The following is a 27,152-nucleotide window of genomic DNA, read 5'->3' as shown; positions in this document are numbered from 1 at the left end:
AAACCCTGAAAGTCCCTAAAATTGCCAAGAGCGGTTTGTTTCTGGCTCAACTCTGGCATCATTGTTCAAAAGGGTAGTGTGCTACTTATGGGAATCAATGCCATTCCCCTCTCTATCTCACAGTGCCAAGAAAAAAAAGCAAGTGATTTTTTTCTTCTTTCAAGATACTTTCAAGAAGTAATCTATTACAAATTACTGGATCGGAAAAGCAATAATCAGTGTTTATTACTGATTACTTTTTTGCAGAAGTAATAGACTTCTGATTATTTTTAAATTACTTCTGCATTATGCCTGTGAGTCACAGAAGCAGACTCTGGCTCTACTGAGTGCTATGAAATCATCACTCCAGTACAGAATGCGAATGGCACATTTGTCAAAGGAAAAAATTATTGTGACTTATTAGTGTTCTTTCACACTAAAAGGAATCAGATTACTTCCCAGGATTACATTTGAAAAAACAGTAGCCTGTGCTGGAGTCAGCTATTCTCCTGGCTCTGACAGAGAGAGCTGTGTCTCTGCCGCTTCATTAGTATTTTGGTGACATCGGAAATGACCCATGAGTTATGCTACAGTTTGCATTGGGAGCCCTTTGTTAGAAATGATCTGAAACAAATAATCCTTATTGGTTTTAAGATTCCCACTCAGCTTCCTAGAGCGGGACAGATTTGCCTTATTTTTAGGGCTGGCAATGCTTGAAACTTTGTAATTTATTAATGGTTTTGTTTTGAAGTACTAAGCTTTAGATTCATAAGGCCCAAGGTTCAGTAACACCGGGGTTAGGTGAATTGCTGAGCTCAAAAGAAGTTAGATAGGAAATGCTGTCAGGGTTAATCATCAGCCTTGCTTCTCTTTAATGCCATAGAAGGCAAGGGATTAAAACACCACTGGCAAGCCTTAAATACAGGGAATTTCACATATGGAGTATTAGCTCCTTTGGCAGATGGGAGACCAGCAGTGTTCAAAGCATCAAAGAAACGGGGACTGATGGCACTCAAGAACATCTCTAGGGCAGTCCAGGTCCTCAGTTCTATTATTAATGCTGGTTCTTGCACCATCTTCAACATCACCTGTCTGCATGGTGCAGCAAGAGATACAACTGGCACAATGTATCCTTGTGCCTCCTTCCCTGAGATACAGGCCTTGGGAGAGAGCATCTGTCTTGTACCAGGATCCTCCCCTCCCTGCTCAGGGGAGAGGAGAGCAGGTTTACTGGATGGGGCCTTTCAAAGCCCAAACATGAGAGAGGCTCTGCTCCACCTGACTTTTTCTGCTGATTGCAGGATGGATCAAAGACTTTCGAGCTCTTTAACAGTGAAACATGCCAGCCCCAGGTCACCCAGAAGAGCAGAACTTTGCCGCTGTGGGGCATGCTCAGCACAGATCCCATTGATTGAATACTTCTGGTCCCATGCTCAACTGGGATGGCTCTAAATCTGCACCCAGGCTAGATAGTGACCAGAGCCATCAGCATGCATGCATGGATATGCCAGCTAGAGGAACAGGGCAGGGTAAAGGCTCCATCAGCAAGCTGCTAAAACATTTTTTTTTTATCTCTTCTTTTTTTTTTTTTCCTAAGTCCTCCCTGTCTTTCACATTGAATGAATCCACCTGGCTTTTGGCCTCGTTTGGGGAATGGTGAATTCTACGACAAAAATGTCTTTTGTTATTCTGTTAACATTGCTGTAAAACCCCCCTGCTATTTTATTTCTTATTAGAGAAGACCCCCTTTTGAACTCATCAGCCCCTCCAAGCATGCAACACCGACTGACAACTGGTTTCTTTTGTCCGCCACTTCTCTTTTAGATTTGGTGTATGTCCTTATCACACAGAATAGTCCTTGGTAACTCTCAGCTGCTATTTCAGCTTTGTGTGGCAGAGAGATGTGCTTCCTGTCCCTCACACCAAGTAGCCTGAGCACCAGTCCCCCAGAGACTGAGTCCCACTCATTTCTTTAATGGACAAGGCAAATGTCAGCTGAGATCCAGGGACTCCTGGCAACTCAAGCAGTGGAGAAGTGGCCACTAGCAGCACATGAGCTCTCCAGTGCCAACTGCCCCCACATGCCCCCATCCCTGGCCCCTGAGCCCAATGGCAGCACATACCCATGCAGTTCTCCAGTGGGATGTCAGTGCCCAGCCGGATGTCATCAAGGGCGAGCTCTCCTGAGTGGCCGTTCCGTATGAATCCCTCAAACACAATCTGCAAGAAACAGGGACAGGAATGTCAGTGCTAAGATGGGAGGCAGAGTAGCTGTTGCTCCTGAGGGAAAGGGCAGAAAGTCTGCTCCTGGCTTTCCCTGCACACCTGCAGATGACCTGAGACTAACTGGCCCTGCTTCTTTGTCCTGCCTCTGCCACTCCTTCCCTGTGGAAAGCTGCTCTGTGGGGATAGGTTTGGCAGAGAGACTGTTGCCTAGCCTGGCAGAGCTCGGTTTGCCATTTGTTCAATTAAATGCATCTCGCACGGAGTAGACTCAGTGAAGCGATGTTCCGCATCGCAGGCCCCCCAGCCCTTGCACAAATGATGCAAGTGGCATAACACTGACTCACAGCAGTTTTGGCTTGTGGTATTAAGTGGGCTATGATCAGAAAAAGGAAGGACACAAAATGCACAGCTACATTAACTGTAAAGTACTGTTCCCATCAACATTACATAAGAAATATTGAAATGTTAGAGGAGAAGGGTTAATTTATTCCTACTTAATCACAGGCAAAATATATTTACAAAAATAAATAGAGTTGTTAGCTCTAAGAACTGCTGAGTGGAGAGACTTGCATTATTTACATAATGATGCCATTATTTAGCTAATGCTGGTGTATTCACATTTAATGCACAAAGTAGTCAGCCAGCACCCATCATTCTTATCTGCAGGCATATTGCATTTGCTGGTATTAAAAAGACAAACACATATGCAAACTAGTCATACAGCTCCAGTACAAAGATTTTGCTTTATATCTCCCAGCCTAGTCTCAAGGGCCCAAATAATTTCCTAGGGCTATGTATGTGAAAAACCTCTTCTCCCTGTTTTAGGTTTCCTTTTTCCTCTTAGGTGTCAGGGCAGCCTGGACTCATGCCTGCCTACAAGGATACCTCCCTGAAGGACCGGGCATCTGCCTGCACAGGGAACAGAGCGTCAGAGCTGTTGTTCCCACACTTAGGCCATCAACTTGTGCAGAAGTCAGCAGTTTGGAGGGATCAGTGGCCCAAGAGCAGTAGCTCCCTGGGTCAGGACTGAGCCTGTGAGCCACCTGGAGCAAGGCTCCCTGCTGGTGTCGCCATTAAAGTGTTGACTCAAGCTCCCAAGTACATGTTCCTGCTGCTTTGGAGGGTGCTGGACGTTGTGTTGACGCTCATTAACAAGTGACAACAGTAGCCCTGGCTCCCTGGCAAATGGCAGCTGCCCAGAAAGGCTAACCATGTTAAAGGCACTCCTGGAAGCAGCAGCATCTCTGCGGGGTGCTGGCTTGGCCCTGTCACAGGCGCTCAGGCGGCTGCAGCAGGCAGCATGGCTTCCTCCAGCTCATCCCTTCTCTCTCATGGATCTCCTGACAGTGGGACAGGGACTCAATTCCACAGAGTTGCAGCCAGACCTCTGATCTGGTCTAAGTTATCTGAGAAGCAGATTAATAAATGAAACTTGCATTCCCTCTTCCTTCTCCCACATCAGCACTTGCAGCCAAGACTGGAGAAGGGTGCCTACCCTTAAGAGCTGGCTGTGCCCACTTCCAGCTTCCCACTTCTCCTGGCTGCACGGTTTGGGTTTGCTCCCTGGAGCTGTAGTGTTTGCCTCTGCTCAGGTTATCTGATGACCATCAGTTGGAGAGAGGGAAAATGCACAAAACAAAATGAAAAAAAAAAAGAAGGAAAATATTTGCAAAGTGGGAGATTTGAGGAATATGAAAAGCAACAGGCTGAACAAAGACCCAAGTCACTGCAGAAGATAGGCACTCTCTGAATAACAAACAGTGTCTTTTAGTTACTATGGTAACTCGAGAAACACAATGAAAACAGCCACAATCCCTAATGATGAATGAGCCCTTGCTCTGAAACACTGGAAATAAAGATGCTGGAGATGCCTGCCTGGTCCAGCACATGTTCCCCGAGCATCTTACCCGGTACTCCATGTCGTAGCTCGGCAAGATGATGCGGCCTTCCCTCCATTCCTCCCCTTGGTCCTCCATGATGACCCACAGTGCTTTGTGCTCCTGGCTGGCCTCCCGCCAGATTCGCAGCATCACCCCGTTGCTGCCCCACGCCTGGTACTGGAACACCATGCAAACAGCACTACGGGGCAGATAGATGGTCGGGCTGATGAGCCGGGCTCGCTGCCCTTCCCTCCTTCCGCTGCTCTGCAGCTGCAGGTAATTCTTGCTGTCTGTTCAAAGAGGAAAACACTATTATATCATTCTCTGTGGCTGCTTGCAACAGGCATCTCCCCTCCTGCCAGGTAGCTTTGGCAGTGCTGGGCAGGCTCTCCTCTCCGTACCCAGAGCGGCACCCTCTGTGTGCACAGTAAGATGTGCCCCTGCTGCACCCTGCACTTCCAGGAGTGTGCTGCCCTCCCGAGCCAGCACCCTCTGCTAGGAGACACACAGCAAAACCGGAAAGCATTAAGCCCAAGACTGACATAGTTAGGAGAAATTAAAGAGCAGTTATTGTCAGAAGAAGAGATGCCATACTAATGACACTGTCGGGGGTGTGTGGTGTGGTGTTTACTCTGCTGGGAGCTTGCCCAGTGAACAAGCCTAAGGTGGGTTTTTCTAACTGCCAGTGCTGAAAACTCATCATGGGATGAGGACCTCAAGCTGTGTTCCTCCTGCCTCTTTCCATTGCCAGCGGTAAATACTCCACAATCAGCTGACAATTTTGTTTTGAGGACATGCACAACAAAATGAAAGCTTGGCTCACAATTTTTCTGTAACGTAGCAAAACTGCCCCTAAGGCACAGCACAAGGGAAGGAAGTGGACTCAGTGAGTGAAGTATGCACAGGTGACAAGCGGGTAGTTGCAAACTCAAAGGTGGCTGAAATACATGCAGAAAGGAATTCACTTGCTTTAATATTAAATTGCGCCATGCTTTTTGTCAGTCCTCAGAGAGGAGGTTCAGCATGTTTGTTATCCCAGGAGAAGTTCAAGACTGAGACTAGAACTATGACTACTTGATCTGAATACCAATATCAGCAAAAGCCTATAGCTACAAATCCTTGGGCACAGCTGATTTGATCTAGAATCAGTGGTTTCCAGCCCTCTCTGATGAGATGTCTCCTCAAGGAGTTTCCCATTTGTAACTTGGATGCCTGAAGTCCCTTAGCACAGACTGAAAGATCATGACCAACGGCAGGACAGAGTCCCTTGGGTTGCTTGACTGCAGTGCCTGCAGCATAAGGTGATACAGACAAGACAATGACAGACATTGCTGGATTTCACCTTTGATTCAGCACACGGATGAACATGCTTGCTCTTGCTACACAGCAGGCAAGTGTCACTGGTACTTCATGCCAGCATGTGCGAGCCCTTCTGCAGCCATGGGGGATTACCTCAGCCCCGGGATCATACCTAAGGGTCTGTTGCTTCCTTATCCTGCATTTTAGCTTGCTATGCTTGACAGACAAAGCTCTGAGTAGCAGCTTGCCTCGTGCTTGCCCTGCTCCCTCTGCAGCTTCAGTGCCCACAGCAGTGGCAGAGGAACAGTGCTTGCACCGGGAATGTTTGCCAAGTGTACCCAAAACACACTCACAACTTAAACCAGAGAGACTTGAACTTAGAGACCTGTTCCTATGCATCAAAAGTCAGGTACCATTCAGAAAACAGCAGCTGACTTTGCTGCTGCTCAGCAACCCAAGTGAGATGGATCAGTGATTGCACAGCCACTGGCCCTGTCATAAGTTTGTCACTGCCAGAAAGCTGGGCTGAAACCAACCACTGTGAGCTATGCAGCTTTCTAAAATGAATTTAGGACATGACAGCAGAAAGATTTGCCATCACTCTACTCCTGGGATGTACTATCAAAGTATTTCAAAAGCGTATCCACTCCATATGAACTCTTCTTGATTTTGCTGCATGAAGGACAAATCTGTCCCTGACTGGCCACACAAAGAACGAACAACATTTTCAGTAGTGTTTTCCAGCACCTATGAAAGGTGCTCAGACTGCTTAGTACTTCATGCTAACAAACAGTAGCAGAAAAAAAGAAAGTATGTTTGCCCACTCCTGCTTGAGTGAATCACTTGAAAAAGTACCATGCCATTTCTCTTAATGGGAGTGTTCTTGTGATTTACCTCAGAGTGGTACTGGTGGAGGAGGAGATGTGGGAGATAAACAAGTGGAAGAAGAAAAAAAAAGAGCAAGCTGTACTCCATGTCTAAGGAGCGATAAGGTATAATAAGTCATCAAGGTCTCCTGAATTAAAATCCTCTTTTTGTAACTCACTACAAGCCTCTTCAAAGGAAAAAGCAACAACAAGAAAAAAAGCAGCAATAACAAACAAGGTAAAAGAGCAAATCAGAGTGCAAACATATAATTATCTCACTGCTGAAATGATCTAACAGACAAATCTTTAATAAAAGCACTAGCCAGGCTTGGGAATGATCAAATTCAGATCCTCAAAGTTGAGGACCAACCTTTGGTGCCAGTATCCAGGCAGCCTGATTGAGTGCAGGCTGTGAGCTATCCTTGGATCCACCCAAAGGCCACAGCTGGCCACAGGGCATTATGTTAAAGCTGCAGCTGGACACCCTCATGACCCGCACCGTACACTGAGAGCTGGCAGTACCCAGCTGTCTTGATCTTCAAGTGATGAACTCAGTTCCTCCTCTGTGAGCAGCAGTGGGTTTGGGCATGACACGTTTCCACTCTTGGTACCAGTTTCTGGAGCAGAGAGCTGAGCACAAGTAGACATGACTTTCAGTGACATTTGAAGATGAAATGGCTGGATCACTGTAACGGCTAGCTGGACTTTCTGAAAAGCCCCACGAATTTGCTGAGACTAACTGAACAAGGGCACTGTGGAGCTAATTGTTGGAATGGCATACAGGTGACTGGTAGTTCCAGCAGTTGTTCTGTTTGATACAGTAAATGGAAGCCTTTGGCACAGAAAGCACCTGAAAGGCTGATTTCCCCTGCTAAAATACTTGGAGGGAGCCTTGCAATGATGAGCTGATCAATTCTTCCAGGATCAGAAATGTATTTTAATCTGTTTCCCAGAACTTTGCTTTGCAGTCTCTATCTATTCCAACTAACAGAGCGGCTGCATCCCCCACCAAACGGGCACTGGTAGTTCAAAGTGGCAGCTCATAAAACAGCAGGACAAACCTGCTCAGCCATTTTAACCTACCGCTGCTTTTGCAACCAAAGCTACAGCATCAATCTCATGGAAGATTTATGAGATCATCTGGATGTAGGGGAGCCAGAAGAGCGTGAACAAGCAACCATCCCCAGCCAGATGATGGCAGAGTCACTTGTATGTGCATGGCAGCGAGTGCTGGATAAATCACCAGCTGGGCCCTGCGAACAAACCATCTGGCCAACACAGCTTCCTCTTGGCTTGCCCATCCCTGCCTGCCAACAAGCCATCTGAGAGGATGTTAGCGGCAGCGGGGGATGAAGCCTCATGGTTTGGGTCAGGCAGCAAGCATGAGTCACAGCAGCTGCCCCCTCTGCAAGGTCAGCCTGCCTGTGCCTGGGTCCTGCACATCTCATCCCTGTCCCAGGAAAAGCACCTTCCCACATTGGTTCCAGCAGCACATCTGGAGATTTTCCAGGACATAGATAAGCAATTATAAGAGATTCCCTCTGCATCTCCCCCTTGCTAGATATTGAGTTACAGCTGCTACACCTATGTACGGCTCAATGAACTATCTTTGTTTGGCCCCTCCAAAGGTCATTGCATTCTTCTTTATTGTAGAGCTCCTTTCACAGTGTGTTTTAGTGGTAGGGCTACAACCCAACTGCAGCAACCTCCCTTTCCTCTGCCAAATTCCATAGGTGATACTTCCATCCCGCACCATGCCTGCTGCCAGCACAGTCCCAAATGCCACCCAACAATGCTGTGTTTGGGCCAGTGGGGTCTGATCCTGCCATTCTTTGGGGGCAGGTGAGCTGGAGGTTGCATAAGTCCTTGTCTTTCCCAGGAAGTGGATCAGCTCAGATTCCCTCATCACTGCAGGATGGTCTGGTAGCAGGGGGGTCACAGCTGCATGAATATGCAGACTGAAATTGGATAGTTATTATGATTTTTTATTTTTTGGCAAATCACGCAAATTCACCTCAAAAGGCTGCCACCGCAGTTCCAGTGACAGGCCTCTCCTCAGCAACAGACTTTCATTTATGAAGGGAAATCAATCCTCCGTTAAACTAATATTTATATTAACTAGATGATTGCTTCTGCTAGAAAATCCCCTCATTTTTGATTATGTATTAATTAGCCTTCCAAGTCCTTGCCATTTCAGTTTCTAAATCAGTCCATGAAAAAGCATAAAACCCCACACCTGCCCAGAACCAAGCCCTCCGCCTGCTCTTCTAATGGATGGGCCATTACATCCTCTCTCTTAATTAAGCCTTAGGTCCTCAATAGCTTGGCAAGACTGAGTCCCACTGCCTCCCGCCAGGAGTGCAGGGAGGGCATGGTGTCCCTGACAAACCAGATGCCAATTAGAGCCTGACACTGATGCTAAGTGGGCTGCTTGCCATGGCGCTGTGGCCACGCCAGCCGGGCAGGTGCCCAGTGTGCCCCTACACAGAAGGGCCGGCACTAGGCATGGCATCAGCCCTGTGTGCGTGCTCACCCTGCTTGGGCTCCTTGGCTCAAAGGCTGCCAAGTCACTGCTGTGGAGCAACTGAGCGATGCACGCGCCAAGATTTGAGAGACTGTTGTCTTGCTTTCCAGAGAGCATTCCAGCCTGGTTTCATAGGCACTGCGTGTCACTGGCATTTGGGTCCAAAAAGCAACTAAGGACTCAGACAGGCCAGCAGCGCAGAACTGGGTGAGCCCCAGAGGAATGGTTTGCTCTCCTTCACCTCCAATCCAGCCTAAGTGAGCTGGGGCTTTGCTGCCAGTGCAGGGACAGATCGTGGCCTTTCCCCTTCTCTCAGGAAACACAGTACGGGCACAAGGACAGCCTCAGCCTGGTCCTCACCCATGGCCAGGGCACTAGCACAGCTCAGCTGAGCACCAGCAAACCTCCTGTGATCTGGGTGCCACGTTGTCCCAGCTCCACCATGCTGCAGGCAGACAAGGTCCTAATAACTTTTTATGGTTTTCTGTCTTCACTGTGCAACTGAGAGCCAGGAGAGCTCCATACAGCTCTGCTGAGAAACAAACTGCACCATTTGTGGGGGGAGCAGGGAGACGCACAGTTGGGTATGTGATTTCCTTCTCACAGCATGCAGCTGCTCACTTATTGTCCAGAAGTGCTGGACTTTCACATCACCCCATATGCAAAATTCTCTCCTACTTCAAAGGGGACAGGATTGACCCTAGAGGTCAAAATGTATCCCCCAGGCATAAGCCTGAGACTAAGTCTCATGAGAGTTAAGTGCAAACCCAGTTCACCCCAGCCTTGCTTCATTAACACCATGAAAACCTTTCTGCTGATTTGGACAGAGCAGGATTGAGGCCTTCAGGCAAAAGTTCTCATGTATTGCAGGAAAAATATGAAACTCTCCCTTTTAAAGATCCCAAGGGTCACCATCAGCTTAAAAACAGCTCAACATTTGTTTTCCTTAAAAAATAAGCTTTTATGAAACTTCAGAGCACTACAAACATTCTTCTGCTGGAACTGCTTTGAAACAAATAAACCTTTCCCTGTAGTGCCCTCAACCCGAATAAGCAGCATTCATGACTCTCAAAGCCAGTGAGGCTGTAGCCCACAACAGAAACTCTTGGCAGGTTTTACAGCCCAGATCAAGAGCTATGCGGTCAGGAGAGCTACAAGGTTAAAATTGCTTCCTTTTCTGTGAGCATGTATAGCTGCCAACATCCAAACAACATAGGGTTCACAGTGCTGCCAGGGCACTGACCCCAGTGCCCTGCTCACTCAAATGAAAAGTAGTGCATGCTGGAGGTACAGACTTTGGGCAGTGCTCACCTAATAACCACAAGGTATTTACTTAATAACTGCAAGAAAAGGAGAGGAGGAAAAACATGAGCAAAAACTCCCTGATGTCAGCGTTTCAGTGCTGGCTTATTAGCGCAATACCACTGAAAGCAACGCAACCGCGCCTGCCAGCTGAGGATTTGGCTCAGGACCCTGGGGAAGGGATCCCACTGAAATTTAAAGACGGTGAAGAGCTGGAGCTCCCAACTTACCAACTCACGTTTATTTTCAGGTCTTAAGATCTGGACACCAATGGCACATTTCCATTGCGTGCAGCAGGAAGAGGCATGAAACCTCATTGAAAACCTGAGCTTGTTCCTTGAAGCTTGCTAGGTGCAGCTAAGGGGAATTTTCCTATGGATGGGAAGCATTTGAGAATTCATAAAGGGAAAAATCCTGGCAATCTTTTGCAGGGGCATGGAAAAGGGAGCCACAGTATTTTCTAGGCTTGCTAAGGGCAGGGTAACAGCTGGAACCATGGCGGGTTTCTGCTGAGGTGGGCACTTTGGGTCTACTTTCACCAACGCGGTCCCAAGACATGTAACAGAAGCTTGCAGGAGAGGATGTGGAGCTAATCCACGGTGTGAAGAGCCCAAGGAACACAGGGCTAAAAAAAGAATTGTAGAGCTGCCTGAAAGAGTATCTTGGAAGTAAAAATAGTGGAATGAGAGCAGTGGTTGTCTTGTCAGTCTCGAGAAATTCTCCTCGCCAAAGACAGGGAGGAATTGCATGCAGCGCAGAAAATGAAATCAGGAGTTATCTGAGGAATTCAGGCCTGTCTCTCAGCAGACTTTTCTAATCAAGTGTCTCACAGAGGATATTTCACCATGGTCATTTCCTTCCCCCTCTCTCTCATTCAGACTGAGTCAGGGCTCCTCCTTTCTTTTTTTTTTTTTTTTTCCTTTTAATTTTAATTTTTGTTTTGCCATTTTCAGAAGAAACAGGAATGCATCCCCCACGGCTCTTAAAGGCACAACACATCTCCTTGCTACCATGGAGCAGCCACAGCTCGTAGCCTAGGCCAGCACCTTTAAATCAGAGTAAACTGAGCTCCAGCGGCTTTTGAGTTCCCATTAGCTTTTGCCCTGCCCCTAAACCAAGCACAGCTGCTCTCCTTCACCCAACTGCTCACCCCAGGGTGGGGAATTCACAAGAAAAGACCACCCTGAACAAGGGCTTTTCATTCCTTGCTGGAGTCTGAAGATGAATTTTCTGAGTAGAAACAAAGTGCTGGAGGGAGTGTGAGGAAAAGGAGGGGAAGAATGCGGGGAGTGTGAACCAAACAATGCTTTTATTCTATTCCTGCTGAGGGGCCAGCATCGCCTCTTTTTCACATTGCTTTTAAAAGCCATGTGGGGAGGAAAAAAAGCAAATAGTTGTTTCCCTTTGTGTCATATCTTCTTAATTTCTAAAAGCAGGACCAAAATGAAGTGTGACAGCAATGCTTTTGCATGCTGGCCCCTCTGCAGCCCGGGGAAGGCAGCAGCACAACTGCTGGGAGGGCATATCCCTGCTCAACTTGGCCACAAGGCTGATCCCACGGCATCACCAACAAACATCCCTCAGTCTGTGCCTGTTCTCTGCTGCTGACTTCCTCCACTGCCCTGGGCAAGGCACTTCAGCCTCCTGGAGCTTCTTCTTCCTCTGTCTGGAGAGCTTGTGATGTGCTAGGCCTGAGCGCCTGCCTGCACCTCGTCCTCTGAAGGGGAAAGCTCTCCACACTGGCACAAAACCATGTCACTGAACTCGGGAGGCAAACATTACCCTGGCTGCAGGGATGAGGTTTTGTAATTCATAACTAAGAGAAGAAAGGGTAAAAGAAGGGTAAAAGCTAGAACTGAGTGCTGAGCTGTCTGAGGCAGCACCAGCCTCTCCCAGGCTGTGCACACATGCGCACAGACAACAGAGTCTTCTAAGAAACTATGGCCAAGTAATTGTAGGGAGACTCAGGGGAGAGGAAATGAAATGAAAAATTGAGTCTGAGTTATAAAAATAAGTAATTTTTATCCTACTTGCAGGAGGCTTATATTAATTAAACATTATTACAGCGAATGAGATGGGGAGGGTTATTAAGTCTGAGGCTGGCTGTAAGTGTTCTCTCCTGTTGCCCGAGGCTCCACTGAGCTCCAGATATTAATCTTCTAAAGCACTCAAATGCTGAAGAGATAAACACTTGAAATATGAAAATGTTTTTCTCCATAGCAGACACTGTGACCCTATGTCACGCCAAAGATTTGTCAGATGTCCATATAGGCTGCACTTACAGCATTACCGCATCTCTTAGATAAATGCCAAGCACATCAGGAGCTGAAGAGAGAAATGATGTGTGCATTTGTGTGTGGGTGATTTGTGTGTGGAGATGTAGCAGATTCTCCTCTTCCCATATGTTTCTGGAATACATATTTTCCTCTTTAGCACTGCCTACCAGGTGTTGGCTGCACAGTTTTCCAACTGGCTGGCGACACTGCCAATCTGGCCAGTGCCTCTGCCAGGTGGCTAACAGGTTCCCCTGAATGTTTGCATCTCGAGACTCAACCTTACTAGGGGGAGGGCGGGGAGGAATGCACAGCATGTAAGTCTGTCTCCCCTGAGTGTACGGCACACAGATGCTGGAGTTACTGGGCACCAGGGCAGAGCTGCAGACAGGTAAGATTAGCCAGCTCTCTCTGTGGCAGCCTTGAGTTTCATAAGCAATGACTGATAGTGAAGAGAAGGGAAGCTGTGGTGACAGTCTACTGTTACAAGGAAACTGGCAAATGTTCTTCATGCCAGCCATACCACAAAGTCAATGAGGGTAAGGAAAGGGCACTAGTCCTAAAGCAAGTTCCAAGATGTGAAGCTGAAGAATTCAATCTATCAACCACGCTACCAGAGGCAGGCTCCCTTCCAGTCCATGCCAGCAGATCTCAGTGAGGTCCTCCATAAATTAGGTTCCACTGTGCTCATGTAAATCTTCTGCTTTCAAAGCACAGAAGAGAAAAAGGACAAAAGTCAAACAGCAAGAAGCTGGCATATTTCAGCATCCTTAGGGCTTAGTTCATTCCTCACTCAGAGGAGGATGAAATCCAGCCTGTGCAAGCCTAGAGTGCAGAATAGCTGAAGACTATAGGCAATCGAGCAACATATGGGATGAAGAAATGCATTTCTAACAAAAGAGGAGATGCATCCTGGTGAAAAAGCATTGAGATCTACAGAAGAGATTTGGATCAGGATGTGGAACAAAGCCTGGGCTAACCTTCACAGTCACGGGGGATTCAAAACTCGCTGTCTGATTTGAAGCTATCTCAAGAGGACACTTTGCATAATTCAGTGGCAGCACAGTCCAATAAAAAAGTCATGGACCAGACAGCAAGGCATTTGAAAGCTTCCACAAAAGAAAGTGTCCAGCTCTGCACAGCTTTCACAGCTCTTGATATCTGTGCAACAATTAGTCGTGCTGTTCACAAGGAGAAAGCCCCATCAGTTCCCTTCTTCCCTGATTTGATATGGTACTAAACTGTCTTACCAGGCACAGTCTCAGGACTTGGTTCAGAGTTGCCAATCCAGCTGCCCGTAGGCTGAAAAGACCATGTATAACCCGTTGCCAAGTCATGTGACCAACCACAGAGGTCTTCAGGGAGATCGAAGTTGCAGTTGAAGTTCACAGGGAGGTGGAAATCTTATAAAAAGAAACACAAGCAAAATAAAGTTGGATTAAAACATGACTTACTCATGAAGAGCTGATGTTAAAAAACAACTGAAAACTTAAATAGCCAGCAAGTCATAAATACTGAAGAAGGAGTGAAATCTTACTCACACTGATGCTTTTAACCTATCTCACATTTCGTCAGCTCCAGCAATCAGGCTTAAGTTCTGCATCAACAAAATGTTCACGCCACATCCTGCAGCTAAACCACCAAACTAAGCAAATATAAAAGCAAGTACCAAATGCTTCCACAGCCTCTAGTCAGCACCTTCTCTTCATCCCCTAGAGCGGTGAAATATTAAATGCCTTCTTAAATGTCAGTGAAGAGCACTTCCTGAGTGCCCTGTGCTCATCAGTTCCTGCTCTGGCTCCAAAAGGAGAATCTCAAGTGCTCCAGAAACCCAGCTCCTGAGTGACAGATCTAGCCACTTGCACCAGATGGGAGCTGTCTGTCAACGTGGTGAGCTGTCACTCACCACTTCCTACCTTCTCGTGGAAATGGTATCAGGGGAAACATGGGGCCATCATGAGCTCAAGCTTTTGGATTCTGAGTGAAAAGAGACAGGCTCTATTTCTAACTCTGCTATGGACTCACCACATGGTCTTTGGGTGAGTCAACTGTAAAAGAGGAGCAGAGCTAATTCCCCTGTGTCAACAACTTTAAAAGCTCTGGAGAGCCTTCCTGCAGAGACAGGTCTGTGGGCAAGAGGGCACATGCCAGGGGCTGCATGTAGCAGCAGGGCAGCTACCGGAAGGCAGTCATAAGGCATGGAGGCTGCAGAAAAGGTCTGAGACCATCCCAAGCACTCAAGCCGACATGCAGGTCAGAGCCCAATTATAGGCCAGGTTTTTCCTGAGCAAAGGGGAAGTTTTAAATTACAGTGACCACAAAGTGAGTGACAGCCAGAAGGAGGTGAGTGACTCAAGCAACAGGCATCAGGGGAACTTTGCTGCGAGGGGCAGAGTGCTTTCTTTACATGCTCCCACTCTGAAACAAAAGAATGCAGATCACAGATCCTTTCATTCCAGTCTAATCTTATACCCTGGAGAACAGCATTGTTTCTGTTTGGCTGTCATAAATCTGATTGTCCAGAGAAACACACTCATTGTTTATGGAGCATGAGAATGAAAATTGTTGCTAAATCTGGGAGAAGCTGACAAGGAGGCTAGTTCCACTCTCCACAGCATACTCCACTCACTCAGTTGTCCTGGACTGCACCCAGGAATCGTGTTGTTGCAGAGAATATTACTGGCCTAAATTTCCTTTTGGCGGTTTCTCAAGTGCCTCAGTGGTAGCAGGGTTGTACAAGGTTGCACAGGCTTGTCACTGAGGCAAAGCAATGAGAATCAGGCACTTTGAGCTACTTCTGCAACTTGCATTTCCAGAACTGAAGTACAGCAAAGTCCTGATGGGAGATGTAAAAAGACAGTTAATATTCTTTTAAAAATCTAATTATTTTAAAACTCATTAATTTTTTTCCCTGTGGGACTGGAAGATGAAGTGACAGAAATCTTTGGAGCAATCTCAAAGGACAGCTTTTCCTTGTGAGATTTCTCACTGAAGTCCTTGTATAAATGCTCCAGCCCCAGTGCTGAGGCCCGGGCTCTGCTGTCGTGTCAAGGGGTGTGCATTTCCTGCATGCTGCGGTATACAACTAATCCTGCACAGCTCTGCCAAGCTCCCCTCCCTGAAATCTGGACATTTCGCAATCTTTCAATGTTCACATCCCTCTTGGAAGGAGTTGAAGAATGTCTGATTTTACCAGTAGGGATCTGAGGCAGAGAAGATTAGTAACCCCCAGTACTGGCTATTAAACAAGCCAGCATATAGTCAGAAAAGACTGGCAAGTGCCACACATACCAAAACATTTGCTGTACATCTGACAGCCATGTAAGACTGGGAGGATGAACTCCTGCCTGGAGTTAGTGTTCTCCTCTCTCTGCTGCCTGCACGGGGAGCCCAGACTGTCCTGAATTTTAAGAAGCTGATATTAGGGAAGATGATCCTTAACAGATAGGTGTTTGGGACATCAGCCTTCTCTACATGTTTTGATTTACTCCTACTGTTGTGACCTCTGCAAATGGGGCTCTGCATACTAGGAAGTCTGAACCTCTTCCCTGAATCACCTTCTGAATTTATGACACCCAGTCAAGGGGATCTGGAATGGAGGTGGCTCTAAACAGGGCATTAAGTGAGTTTCTTCAAGTCACGTAAGGAAGCTTGGAGAGTAGCTCTTCAAGTCTCATACCCTGAGGACTGAATTAGCTGTTATCTTGCATTCTTCCTTAATTTTGGCAGGTTTTGTTTGTGGGTTTCTTCTTTTTGTTTTTTTGGGTTTTTTTTAAAGCATAGCCTATCACTAATAACACTACTCTAAGCTTTCCAGGAATCAGCCTCATATATAGGAGCTAATGGGAAGATAAGAGTATTTGTTTAGCTCTTAACCTATCATTTATCAAGATAAAGATGTGCTGCTCTGATACATACCCTCCTCATCTCCACAGCTATCACCACACTCAGTTGCCTCTTCATCGGTTGGGTATGGGGTAGTGGTCTCTTCGGTCTTCAAAGTGGGCATTAGCATCTCTGAAGTGGGCTTTACATCTGAAAAAAATGGAGTAGACATGCTATTTGCAATAGACAGTACAAAAAACCCAGGTAAGTGGAAGCAAAGCAAAAAAAATTATTTTTCTTATGTTCTTATAAAGGCAGGAAGATGTAGAACAAGAATACCATGAAATTTCCACATGTCAGCATGGTTTGAACTTCGGGTGAACTGGCTGTTTCCATATGGGAGTTCCTTTGATTTAGAGTTGCCGTTAGACAAGGCTCTCCTCTAGACATACACGCTAATTTTTCTCTTAATTTTCTAATCTACACTGGTGCTGGCAGCCCACTTAGCTGTCATTACTGGATAAGAGAGATCACAGGCAGAATGTCTTTTTCTTTCATAAAGGCATAGGACACATTAAAGCACACAAAAAAATCCCACCAATTGTGCCAATATACAAAGTAAGCCACTCAAACCCTCAAATGATGTAACTGCGAATGGACCCAGAGGATCCCCTAGTGTGCTCTGGCTTGCTGCAGAAAGCATCTAGTTTCACACTCCAGGCTCCTGACTAGGCTTTCAAAGGATCTCTGTCCAATTTCCCTCTCTCCAACACGGCCTGCGCGAAACAACCTCCAAGCAGGTGTCAGGGGAAATTCAAGCAAGAAAGGGAAGGATATTAAGATCAACAGTAAACAACTTTAGATTCCAGCAGTTTCCCCTTTTATGGATGTGTTAACCAGAGTAGACCAGGCTTGATTCTTTCCACTTTTAAGAAGAGGCTGCTTTGCTCAGTTGTGTGTGATTGTGTTTCTTTGTCAGCTCTCTTTAGGATATCATTTAATAAAGCCAGAAACAGGAGGAAATGGCTATAAATACATTGAATATTTTCTATAGTCTCCTTTCTGCCCTTTATTTTTCTGTTACTAAACAACGTTGCACATAAACTCTCAGGAATTTTTTACTTCCCTCCCCCTCTTCCCCCCAGTGGCTGTCTTTTGTTCAGGATAAAATACCAAATAACCTCAAAGTCTTTTAATTTTTAAGTTCCAATTTGTTACAACCCCATAAAACTCCAAACACAAGCAAGAAGCAAATTGCAAGCAGCCAGGCACAGAAAAATGTCATTAAAAAAAGGAAAGAAAAAAAGCAGCATGTGAAGGCAACATATCAAAAGCTGTGAGTTATTTAGTACTTTTTTTTAGGTTGCTGTTCTTGTATATTGAGATTTATAGCTGAAATGTGACAATGTGGAAGGACCTTGAAAGCCAGGTCCCACATGGGACACAGATGCTGAGTGGATTTATATCAATACAGTTGCATTGCCCTGGACAAGCTGCAGAAATATATCTTGAAAAATCAGTCACCATGGCAGAGCTGCAACACGATGGTTACAAGAGATATTGAAAATAGCAGGGAGGACAACGTGATGTGTGAAATGGAAAGTGAAAAAGAGAGGTCTTGCTCACTCGCTTTCTCTCTCCCTGGCTCAGCAAGTGTCTGTGCAACTGGTGGTAACTGCTGATAAAAATGCAAAGTCACTGAGCAATTGAAACCAGATGTTTGGAACTTCAAAGGAGAGAAAACCAGCTGCAAGTGAACATTCATCAATCTCCACTCTTCAGAGGAAAAATTTTGGCAGGTCTTTGAATGAAGCCAATTGCTGACTGCCTGCCTCCCAGTTTTTGAATTACTAGCCAACTAGTTTGTGAGACTGGTTTCTGTTAAGTTACCTGTTTGATTCAGTAATTAAGATGCTTGTTGCTGGTAAGAAGTAGAAATAGCTGGGCAGGGTACACATAGGCTTAGGCACTTGCTCGAAAGTATTTTCATCCAGCTCATTTTAATCCATCTCTCAATCTCTTTTCCAAGCAAGTGCAACTGGTCAGGTTTTCACAGCCAGTTGAGTAACATGCTGAGGTCCTCCCAGCAAAGGAGGGCTGTATCTTGGCATCATCAAGGACTGCTGCAATGCAGCCATCCTGGATTTAGCACGCAGATAATGCCATGGGCTATCTCTGCTCCCCAGGTTGCATCAAGGATACAAATGCTCTTTATAACACGGTGAATGCACAAGATTACAAGCCCTGCTCTGATTACAAACCTAAATGCCTGTAGATCAATAAATCTACGAATAATTATGACTTGGCAGCTGAGTTTTAAAAATTACAATGTGCAAAATATTAGACACTAGGAAATGACCATAAAGCACCCTGTCTGGAAAAAACTTGGGTTGTTGCTGCTGATACTGAAACTGAGTGTGGACATAGCTGTAAAAGAAAATTTGGACCAAAAATAGCACAAGAAGTTGAGGATGTCAAACCCCTCTTAATCTGTAATTTAGAGGAATACAATGGAGGGGCTGACACATATATGGCCAGAGGTTCGTGTCACCATCTCCCTCTGCAGCAGCGATGCGGGGCTGTGAGGCACAAGCCAGTAGTGATATGCAGGAATCTGGCAGCTGGGGCCTCCCAGGATCTGCAGGAAACAGCTCTGTGGGACCTGCTTTACCACTGTGGTGCCATGGCACCTGCTGCTCCTATAACATCACAAAAATCTTTTAAGATTTAAATTAGGATCTAACCTTGATCCCAGGTTGATTCCCAGTCCCAGGAGAGATTTGCCATTGACTTCAGAGGTGAGAAATGATCATTAATTGTGTATATGTGTGTTGCGTGATTTGCTGTTAAAGTGTAATGCATTCCACACCACATCACAGGAGGAAAGAGTAGTAAAGAGTCTACAAAAGGGTGGAAAAAAGGTCTGTGTCTTTTAAGCTTCCTAGAAGGGGAATTCTTACAAGAAAATGCTTTCTACAGATGCATTTATAAAATGGAGATCATACCCCTTTATCACTGACATCTGGACAACAGATTCAGATTTAAGCAGACTATTAAAAAATAAAATAGATTAAAAAAAAAAAAAGAGAATGACAACTAGCCCCTGACACTGAAAATCTAGCATCAGACCCAATGAGCCATTTTGAGAATGAATCTATGGAGCAATCAAACACCACTGAGCCTCAGAGGGCCAGAGGCATAACCTCTACTAATCCGAAAGAGTGTGTTAGTTTTCAGCTCTATATTAAAAACAATGGTGGCTGCATAGAATCACAGAATGGTAGGGTTGGAAGGGACCTTTAGAGATCATCTAGTCCAACTCCCCTGCAGAAGCATGTTCACCTAGATCAGGTTGTATAGGAACATGTCCAGGCGGATCTTGAAGACCTCCAGGGAAGGAGACTCCACAACCCCTCTGGGCAGCCTGTGCCAGGGCTCCCTCACCCTCACAGTGAAATAGTTTTTTCTTATATTTAAATGGAACTTTTTGTGTTTCAGCTTCATCCCATTACCCCTTGTCCTGTTGCTGGCTACAATAGAAAAAAAGGGATGTCCCAACCTCCTGACACCCATCTTTTAGATATTTATAAATATTAATAAGATTCCCCCCTCAGTCTTCTCTTTTCTAGACTAAACAGCCACAGTTCCCGCAGTCTTTCCTTGTATGAAAGATGTTCCAGTGGCCCTGCACCACTTGTGAAAACAGGTGGGCAAAAGCAAACAAACTTCCCTCCTCTCAGGGATGCTGTAGAGATAGACTTAAATCCCTAACTTTGTTTGCAAAAGCATTTCCACATGGGGTTCAATGAGAGAGGGACAGTTGTGTCTACAGCAAAGCCTTACTGTGGCAGTTCAGGATACCCATACTGGTCACTACACCCCTCTTCTGCGTCTCTGCTTCTCTTCCTACTTTTTGTCTAATCCATTTGAACTAAAAAGCTCAGGTGTTATCAAACACAAAGACTGGGAAAGCCTGCACAACATTAAGATAAAAGATCTGAAAGGAAGGAGAACGGAGCTGTGGACAAATCCTGCATGAGCCTTTGTGTGAAAGCTGGGACTAAGGTCCAAACAGTGCTGCTACGTTCTGTATCAAGGCCAGTTCTTTTGAAGGTGGAAGTAAAAAGGAGTTAGGCCACACTGCAGGTCCTGCCTTCATGGCTGCAATCTCCCTGCCATTGCATGGCCTTGAGAAGGAGCCTTACACACCTTGCTGGTTTAGTGCCTGCCATGGCCCCAGTGGAACCAGTGGGCAGAGATGCAAGGACTCCTACCTGTCCAGTCGCAGCCCAGCACCTCCAGGCGCATTCCTATTCCTGCTGGGGACCACCTCTCTGGATGCACTCGGACATATTGGGCAGGAACAGGGTCAAACCTTCGGACTTCAGGGATATCATAGTGGATGTTGCCTTCAAAAAGCTACAGAGAGAGAGAGAGAGAGAGAGAGAGAGAAGGCAAGTGATATGTGCATTCCACATGTACTCCAATAGACTTGATAATTTGGGTCTGGCAGCATGCAGACACAGTTTGAAATATTTTAGCTGTCCGACTCTGGGCCACTGAGTCCAGCTGAGCAGAAATTGGGCTATTTCTCCTCAGTTTCAAGACAACCAGACAGACTGTTTCTAAGAAACTTGCACAATCTCTCTTGGCCTCTGCCTTATATCCAGGGGTCCAAGCAACACAGGGGAAGCCTGGGGAATATGCACTAACTTCACATATAAATAAGATCAGATTTGTCCTTTGGCAAATACAGAAGCTACTGCATGTTCTAGGATTCAGTTTTCCTCACAGTCCAAGTACTGCTGCTTCTCAGCTTATGTGCACAAATTCAGGTCTGTGGGGAATAAACAGAGGGCTAGACATAGCACTAGGTCTTCTAAGACTCATTTGTAGGATCAGGAAAAAAATCAAAACTTACCCAAATTTTCAGAAGCAGATGAGTTTCCATAAAAACAGAACAGGCAGTAGCAGAGAATTCTTTTATTCCAGAAGATCCCTGCCACTCCCATTTCGCTAAGCATAAATATCATGGGGAAATCCAACAACATGGGAGAAACACGGGGAACTTCTGGGTCATACCAGTATGACAAAACAGACATCAGATAGAGCAAATTTCCCAAAGAGAAGTTGTGACTCATCTTCCTCTTCCAGAGGTGCAAGCCACAAAAGCAATGTCTTTCCCCTTACAATACATAATTAGTTTATGTCAAACATAATTGAATACACCATCTTGTGGGCTCTGACCTGCAAAAGCCAGGAGGACCAGATGGTGATGTTCATACTCCCAGGCCTAGTCATCCCAAGTCACGCCAGGGAAACTATCATCCCTGGGGTGAGGTGGAACCTACAACTTCTAGTAGAGCTTAGGGGCAGGACCAGGGGACATGACCTGGAATTTCATGGTGACAATCCAAACTCCCAAGGTCTCTGTGGGGAGAGACAGCTAATTTCCCAACACCTCATCAGGCAGACTGAAGGTAGCCAGAAACATGTCTCATTTTGCAGCTGCTCCAAGAAGTGCCTACCTTGGCTTGCATTGTTTTGGGGTCCTGGATGAAGTTCCAGTCCTTTCCATTCATGCTGTAGGCCACTTTAAACTTCTTCACGAAGGAGCGGGACTCGGTGGTGGTCACACTGTCCCCTCCACGAGCCCCCTGGATAATGACGCCTTTAATATTCTTCGGGACACCAAGGTCCACCTGCAGCCACTCCTCCCCAGGCTGGGCTTGGGGGAGGCGGGGAAACCAGCCCGAGCGACTGCTCACCAGGCGGGCCATGCTGGGAGACCAGTCATAGCTTCTAATGGAAGAGGCTGAGATCTGCGAGTCAGGAATGAGGCCAGAAAGCATCCCCAGCAAGTTGGAGCAGGGTGAATCTGCAGAGAAGCAAAGCACATAAACAGCTGGGGCGGTTGAAGTGCGTGCTTGTCCTCACAGTTTTAAGCTCTAGGCACCAAATTAACACCAGCACTGGGCACTTCCTCCTTGTCCCTGAGGCCTGGATGCCTGCCCCTCAAGTGTACCCCTTGGGGTGGGTGTCTCTATGCTGCCCACAGGGTCACCATTCCCACCCCAAGAGGCTATGACAGCTGTGGGGGACAGCATCCCAGGACAGGCTGTCAGAGGGACAGAGACAAGGGCTGAGGTGAAGGGGAGGAGGAGACCCTCACCAGTGATGCGGCAGCCATACAGTTCCAGCCTCAGGGCGATGCCATTGTGCCAGCTCTGGGGACGGATGCGTACAAAGCGTGTGAGCACTGGACTGTGGATCTTGTTGAGAACCACCTCTGTGGCATCCTCATTGGCCTGAAATGTCTGCAACAGAGAGGGAGTGTAAATATGTTTACATTCTGTGTAGACAAAAAGAAACAACCTGATCAGCAGTCAAAATACTCTCAGCAGGGAAAAGGGAGAAGAGGCTTTCTGGGCAGGGCCAGCCTCCAGTCAGAGCAAGCACTCAGATGCAGGCAGGAAGACCTGAGTTGCTGGCAGGACAGCATGGTGAATGAACTTACCCATCAGACAGGAGACCCAGGAGCTTGCAGTACCACTGCCTTTCACAGCACCCTGAGACACCTCAGGCTGTCAGGCCACAGCTGCTTTGAGCACTCCACCAAACATAGAGTCTCTCCAATGCAAAAAGCCCAGATGTCCCCAAATGCTGTGTAAGATCTTGTTGCTTGCTCTCTGTAGGTAAATAGGCTGACATTCTGACACATCCTTGCACTAAGCTCCACCAGGAAACATTGTGTGCAAGCAGCAGCAACACAAGCAGGGAATATGCCACCTCTGCCTGGGGCAACAAGCTGCTGTCCCAGCCAGCCCCTTGTCCTTGTGTCTCCCCTGCACATGCATCCTGCCAGAGACAGCTTTGCAAGAGAGTTTATGATCCGACATGATATGAAAAGGCTGCTGTCTTGCCAGATGGCCATAATCAATAACTACCAGATGGATGTTAGACCTACCCCTCCTGCCTATTATTTTAATAGGCTGGACAAGGATTGGATTGCATTTCCGTTTCAGGCTGTGGAGCCATAGCAGGGAAGAAAAGGGGGGAAAGAGGAAACAGCCAATCAGAAGGTAATTTTCAACCCTTCCTCTTCCCCCAGTATAAAGCACTAAAGTTCAGAAAATGAGGCTGTGGGCATTGCTTGCTTTCTTTACAAGCATACAGGCTCTCAGGACAGGGCTAGAGCATCCTCTGATCTCAGCCAGGAACCACATCTGCACCGAGGTGTTGGCTGGACTCTTCTGCAGGCTCCTGCCCTGCATTTGCCATGCTAGGCACAGGAGCTCCCACTAAGTTTATCTCAGAGCAAAGCAGGAGAATGTAATCTCTGCCACTGAGAGTGGAGGCAAGAATCAAACAATTCAACTGCAGATCCCTGTGGCACAGGACAGAAAAAGGGCTGAGGCTATATCTTGGCCTCTCACCTTGAAGAGTGGTTAAGAAGTACTTTATAAGCCTCCCACCTCTCTAGGTCTGCAGATAACATGTTACTGCTCTTCTCCCAGAATCCTCTTCATGGAGGGACAGTGGCAGGACCACAGCCAGCTCTGGGCTGCCCCCCTGCATCCCTGTCCAGCCCAGGAAGGCAGAACTCTTGCCAGGGTAAGGAGTAGCCACCCCACAGAGTGCCTTGGCTGCATATCTGCCTGGTAAATGGAATTTGGAGTTGATGTGAACTTAAGCAGAAATGCTAATCTGGAGAATATAGATCACACTGCTACTGTTATGCCACACAGCATGCTTTACATGTTTTTAATATCCTATTTTATCCTTTCTGACCCCACTTCTCCTGCTTTTCCTTGCTCAGCAGACATCAAATATCTCTTTTTCCAGCAGGAGGGCTGTAAAGAGAGTGGTTACTGTGAAACACTCCCCAGGCATGTGTCTTGTAAACCTATGGGAACACACACACACAGGCTGAAAGGATACATTTCCACACCACAGCAAAGCCTCCAGCTTTATGTCAACACAGAGGCTGATATACAACACCTTACCTCTGAACCTAACACTGGAGAACAGGAAATGTTTATCTGAGCCTGTGCAACTATTTTATCATGGGGAGCAGCACATCAGGTCAGCCCAAAGGTCCCTCTGTCCCAGGGGACAGCTCCTGATGGGGGCACCAACATATGCCGGGGGAAGTCTTCTCCTGGCAACTTCACTTCCCACAGTCAGCAGTTTGAAGACTCCATGAACCAAAGGTTGCATATGGACCAGCATGTTTAACAGTCACTGACGAGGTTTGCTGCTCTCTTTGGTTTAACATATTTCCAGTTTTGTTCTTTTTTAGCTCACTTCGCACATATGAGCATCAGGGGCCAGAATCCAAATTTACACCAGCGCAATTTGTTGCTGACTTCTGCAAAGTCAAGCTTCACAGAAAGGAGAAGCAGGACTGAGCCCAAAAACTTTATCACTACCACATACATTGCTGAAAGCATCTCTTAGATGACCTTAGTCTCAACCACCTCCTTATGAGGAGAGCAACCTCAATTCTGCTTTAGATTTGGAGCCCGGTAATTTCCTCAGACAAGATCACATTCTACATAACTCTTACTCTGGGCCCTGACACTCCACATTACTGCTTTACAAGGGCAGAAACAGCACCTGACTTCTATGTCTAGTATCAGTTGCATGGGCAGGATCTGCCCCAGTGAACCCTCTTTCTGGAAAGCCCGAAGTGATTGCAGCATGCTAGTCATTGCTTTGCATCTCATTCAGCGTGACAGAAAGGGGCTATTTTCAGAGGTCAGGGGTGTAGTGCTGCTTGAGAAGTGGAGTGTTTTCTCCCACGTGCCTGGCCTTGCAGCCTCCTGCCTGTGTGGAAATGCGTTGGGAACCCACAGGTCCCAAGTGCTGCTGACCAAGTCTGATCAGGGTCACTCAGAACACTCCCTCTGCACTGAGATGCCAACTCAGAGCCTGAGGGCATTGTGGAGAGAGTCCCACTGACTTGAATGGGCTCTACATCCTGCCTCAAATTAGCATTCACGGCATGGGAAGAACTAGCAGGAAAATGTGTGAAATTGGGAGCGCCAAGAAAGCAAAGATTTCTTCCCCCTTACCAAAATAGAACATTGCTATTCCTCCCATCCTATCTGCTTCCCATCCCACTCAGAGCATATTTTGAGCCAAGTCTTTGAATGGTGTAAATCAACATATCGCCATCGAAGTATAAGAAGTCACAGTAATTTACATCAGCAGAAAAAAACCATATCTGGCTGTGATCTAGGGAGATAGATAGATAGATAGATAGATAGATAGATAGACACACTGTCAGCAGAGAGCACACATGTGCATGCATACATGCTTAAGGGTGATGGAGCCAGGAGATAAATGGGAAAACCATCAACAAATTAAAAGCACCTTCCAAGAAGCAGTCAAGGGAACTAATTTTCACTGCTGCATCAAAGAGTTGCCCATTCCCTCCCCATATACTCTATGTTTACTTCTGTTTTAGTCCAGTCGGCAGGTCTACATGTGAAATTAAATTGATAGTCAATGACAGCTGACTCAATTAATTTGCTGCAGAAAGCAAGTGGTGGGAGATGATGCCTAGGCTAGATGAGGACTGGGCAAATTTTCCACGTGCACACACTTGCAAGCTCCACACCAACACTTCCAAGCTGTATTTCTGACATGCTGGAACTTCTCGGGGTGATGGGGGGATTTCTGAAGCTACATTAGTTCCAGTGAGTATGGGAATTGTGCCAACAGCAGTTTGGAATGAAGGGACTGAAGGACAGGGAGACAAAAAGCACCGTGAAGCCAAAAAGGCAGTGAGTCAGGGAGGGGGCAGGAGGTAACCTCTCTCCTGCTTTATTTATTGTGCTGCTTGGCCACTATGCAATTTCTTGGGGAGCTAAAGAAAGCAGCTGGGAGAGGCAGAGGAGAAGGCCAAGGATGGCAGCAGCCCTGCCGTCATCTGTATGTATGTGTCTCTCTAGACCTATTAGATTTACTGCAGGATTATGTTACTCCCGTGGAGACAGAGCCCTGGAACATGCTAACAGGATTAAGGCTTCAGGATTTAGACAGAAAAGCATGAAGGAGAAAAGTAGGGGAGATTATTTTCCTTGTCAGATAGGAAAGGCATAAAATGGGGCATGTTTGATGGTGGGAGGATTCTGGCTTGAGTGGAGAGTGGATAGTTCTGGATTTATTAAATCCAGGAACAAGGAGGTAAAAGAAAAATGATACTTGGCAACACTCAATGAAGCACAGCCATCTGGGCAAGGCACAGAGTGCTGGGCTGGGCTTGCCAGCACCGAGTCTTTGAGAAGCTCCTCTCAGATCCAGGAGTCACCAGGGACAAAGGAGTGGCACTCTGTTAGCCTGCAAAGGAGATAGTGGGCCCAGAAGTAGAAAACTGCAGCCTTTCTAGGAGAGCCAGGGCTGTAATTCTCCCCTGGTACTGCACCAAGGGTGAATGTGCAGCATTGCCTTTCACAAAAACTGATGTCTTTGTCCGGCCTGCAAAAGCAGCATAAGCAGGCTGGGACCTGGGAATGCTTCTGGGCAAATCCTCTGCACCATGATGGCTCTATGCAGTAGCACATATGGGTACTGCATGATCTGGATGATGCTGCAAGTTTGTCTAGAGTTTTCCAGATAAAGAAGCCACAGGACTGAAAGCTTTTCTCCCCTGTCCCCAGGTGAATGATCCCAGGAGACCTCACTAAGAACTTAAAGTAGAGAGGAATAATCCTAAAGGAAGACACAAAGGTCTCCAAAGACTTATCCTCAAGATTCCCTGAAAGCACCAAACACCTCTGACATCCCCAGTTCTGTGCACAGCCGAGATACTTGTCTCTTTGCAACAATTCAATCTGCCTTCTTGTATTAACCTGAAATATCATCATCAGGTTAACTGATAACAAGCACAAAGCCAACAAAATGATCAGGAAATGGAAAATGCACATCAGTTGCCACTTCTCATCCATTGACTTCCACAGGTTCTCAAAGC

At 46.6% G+C, this 27,152-nt stretch overlaps 1 protein-coding gene across 8 annotated transcripts in view; it reads right to left on the bottom strand.

Moving 5' to 3' along the window:
• NRP2 (neuropilin 2) overlaps positions 1–27,152 on the bottom strand; it is an 89,598-nt gene that overhangs the window by 22,338 nt on the left and 40,108 nt on the right. For all 8 annotated transcript variants that reach the window (XM_062004513.1, XM_062004511.1, XM_062004515.1 and 5 more), the window contains exons 8-14: positions 22,347–22,491; positions 21,703–22,052; positions 20,449–20,593; positions 16,268–16,384; positions 13,600–13,752; positions 4,113–4,375; positions 2,103–2,199 (exon numbers count right to left, since the gene is read on the bottom strand). In XM_062004513.1, the coding sequence (XP_061860497.1) occupies positions 2,103–2,199; positions 4,113–4,375; positions 13,600–13,752; positions 16,268–16,384; positions 20,449–20,593; positions 21,703–22,052; positions 22,347–22,491 (1,270 nt within the window). The remainder of the gene's footprint in view (positions 1–2,102; positions 2,200–4,112; positions 4,376–13,599; positions 13,753–16,267; positions 16,385–20,448; positions 20,594–21,702; positions 22,053–22,346; positions 22,492–27,152) is intronic.

The sequence above is a fragment of the Colius striatus genome, chromosome 11, assembly GCF_028858725.1.
Source record: "Colius striatus isolate bColStr4 chromosome 11, bColStr4.1.hap1, whole genome shotgun sequence".
NCBI lineage: Eukaryota > Metazoa > Chordata > Aves > Coliiformes > Coliidae > Colius > Colius striatus.
The sequence above is the reverse complement of the archived record's forward strand: the minus strand, read 5'-3'. Positions and strand labels throughout refer to the sequence as shown.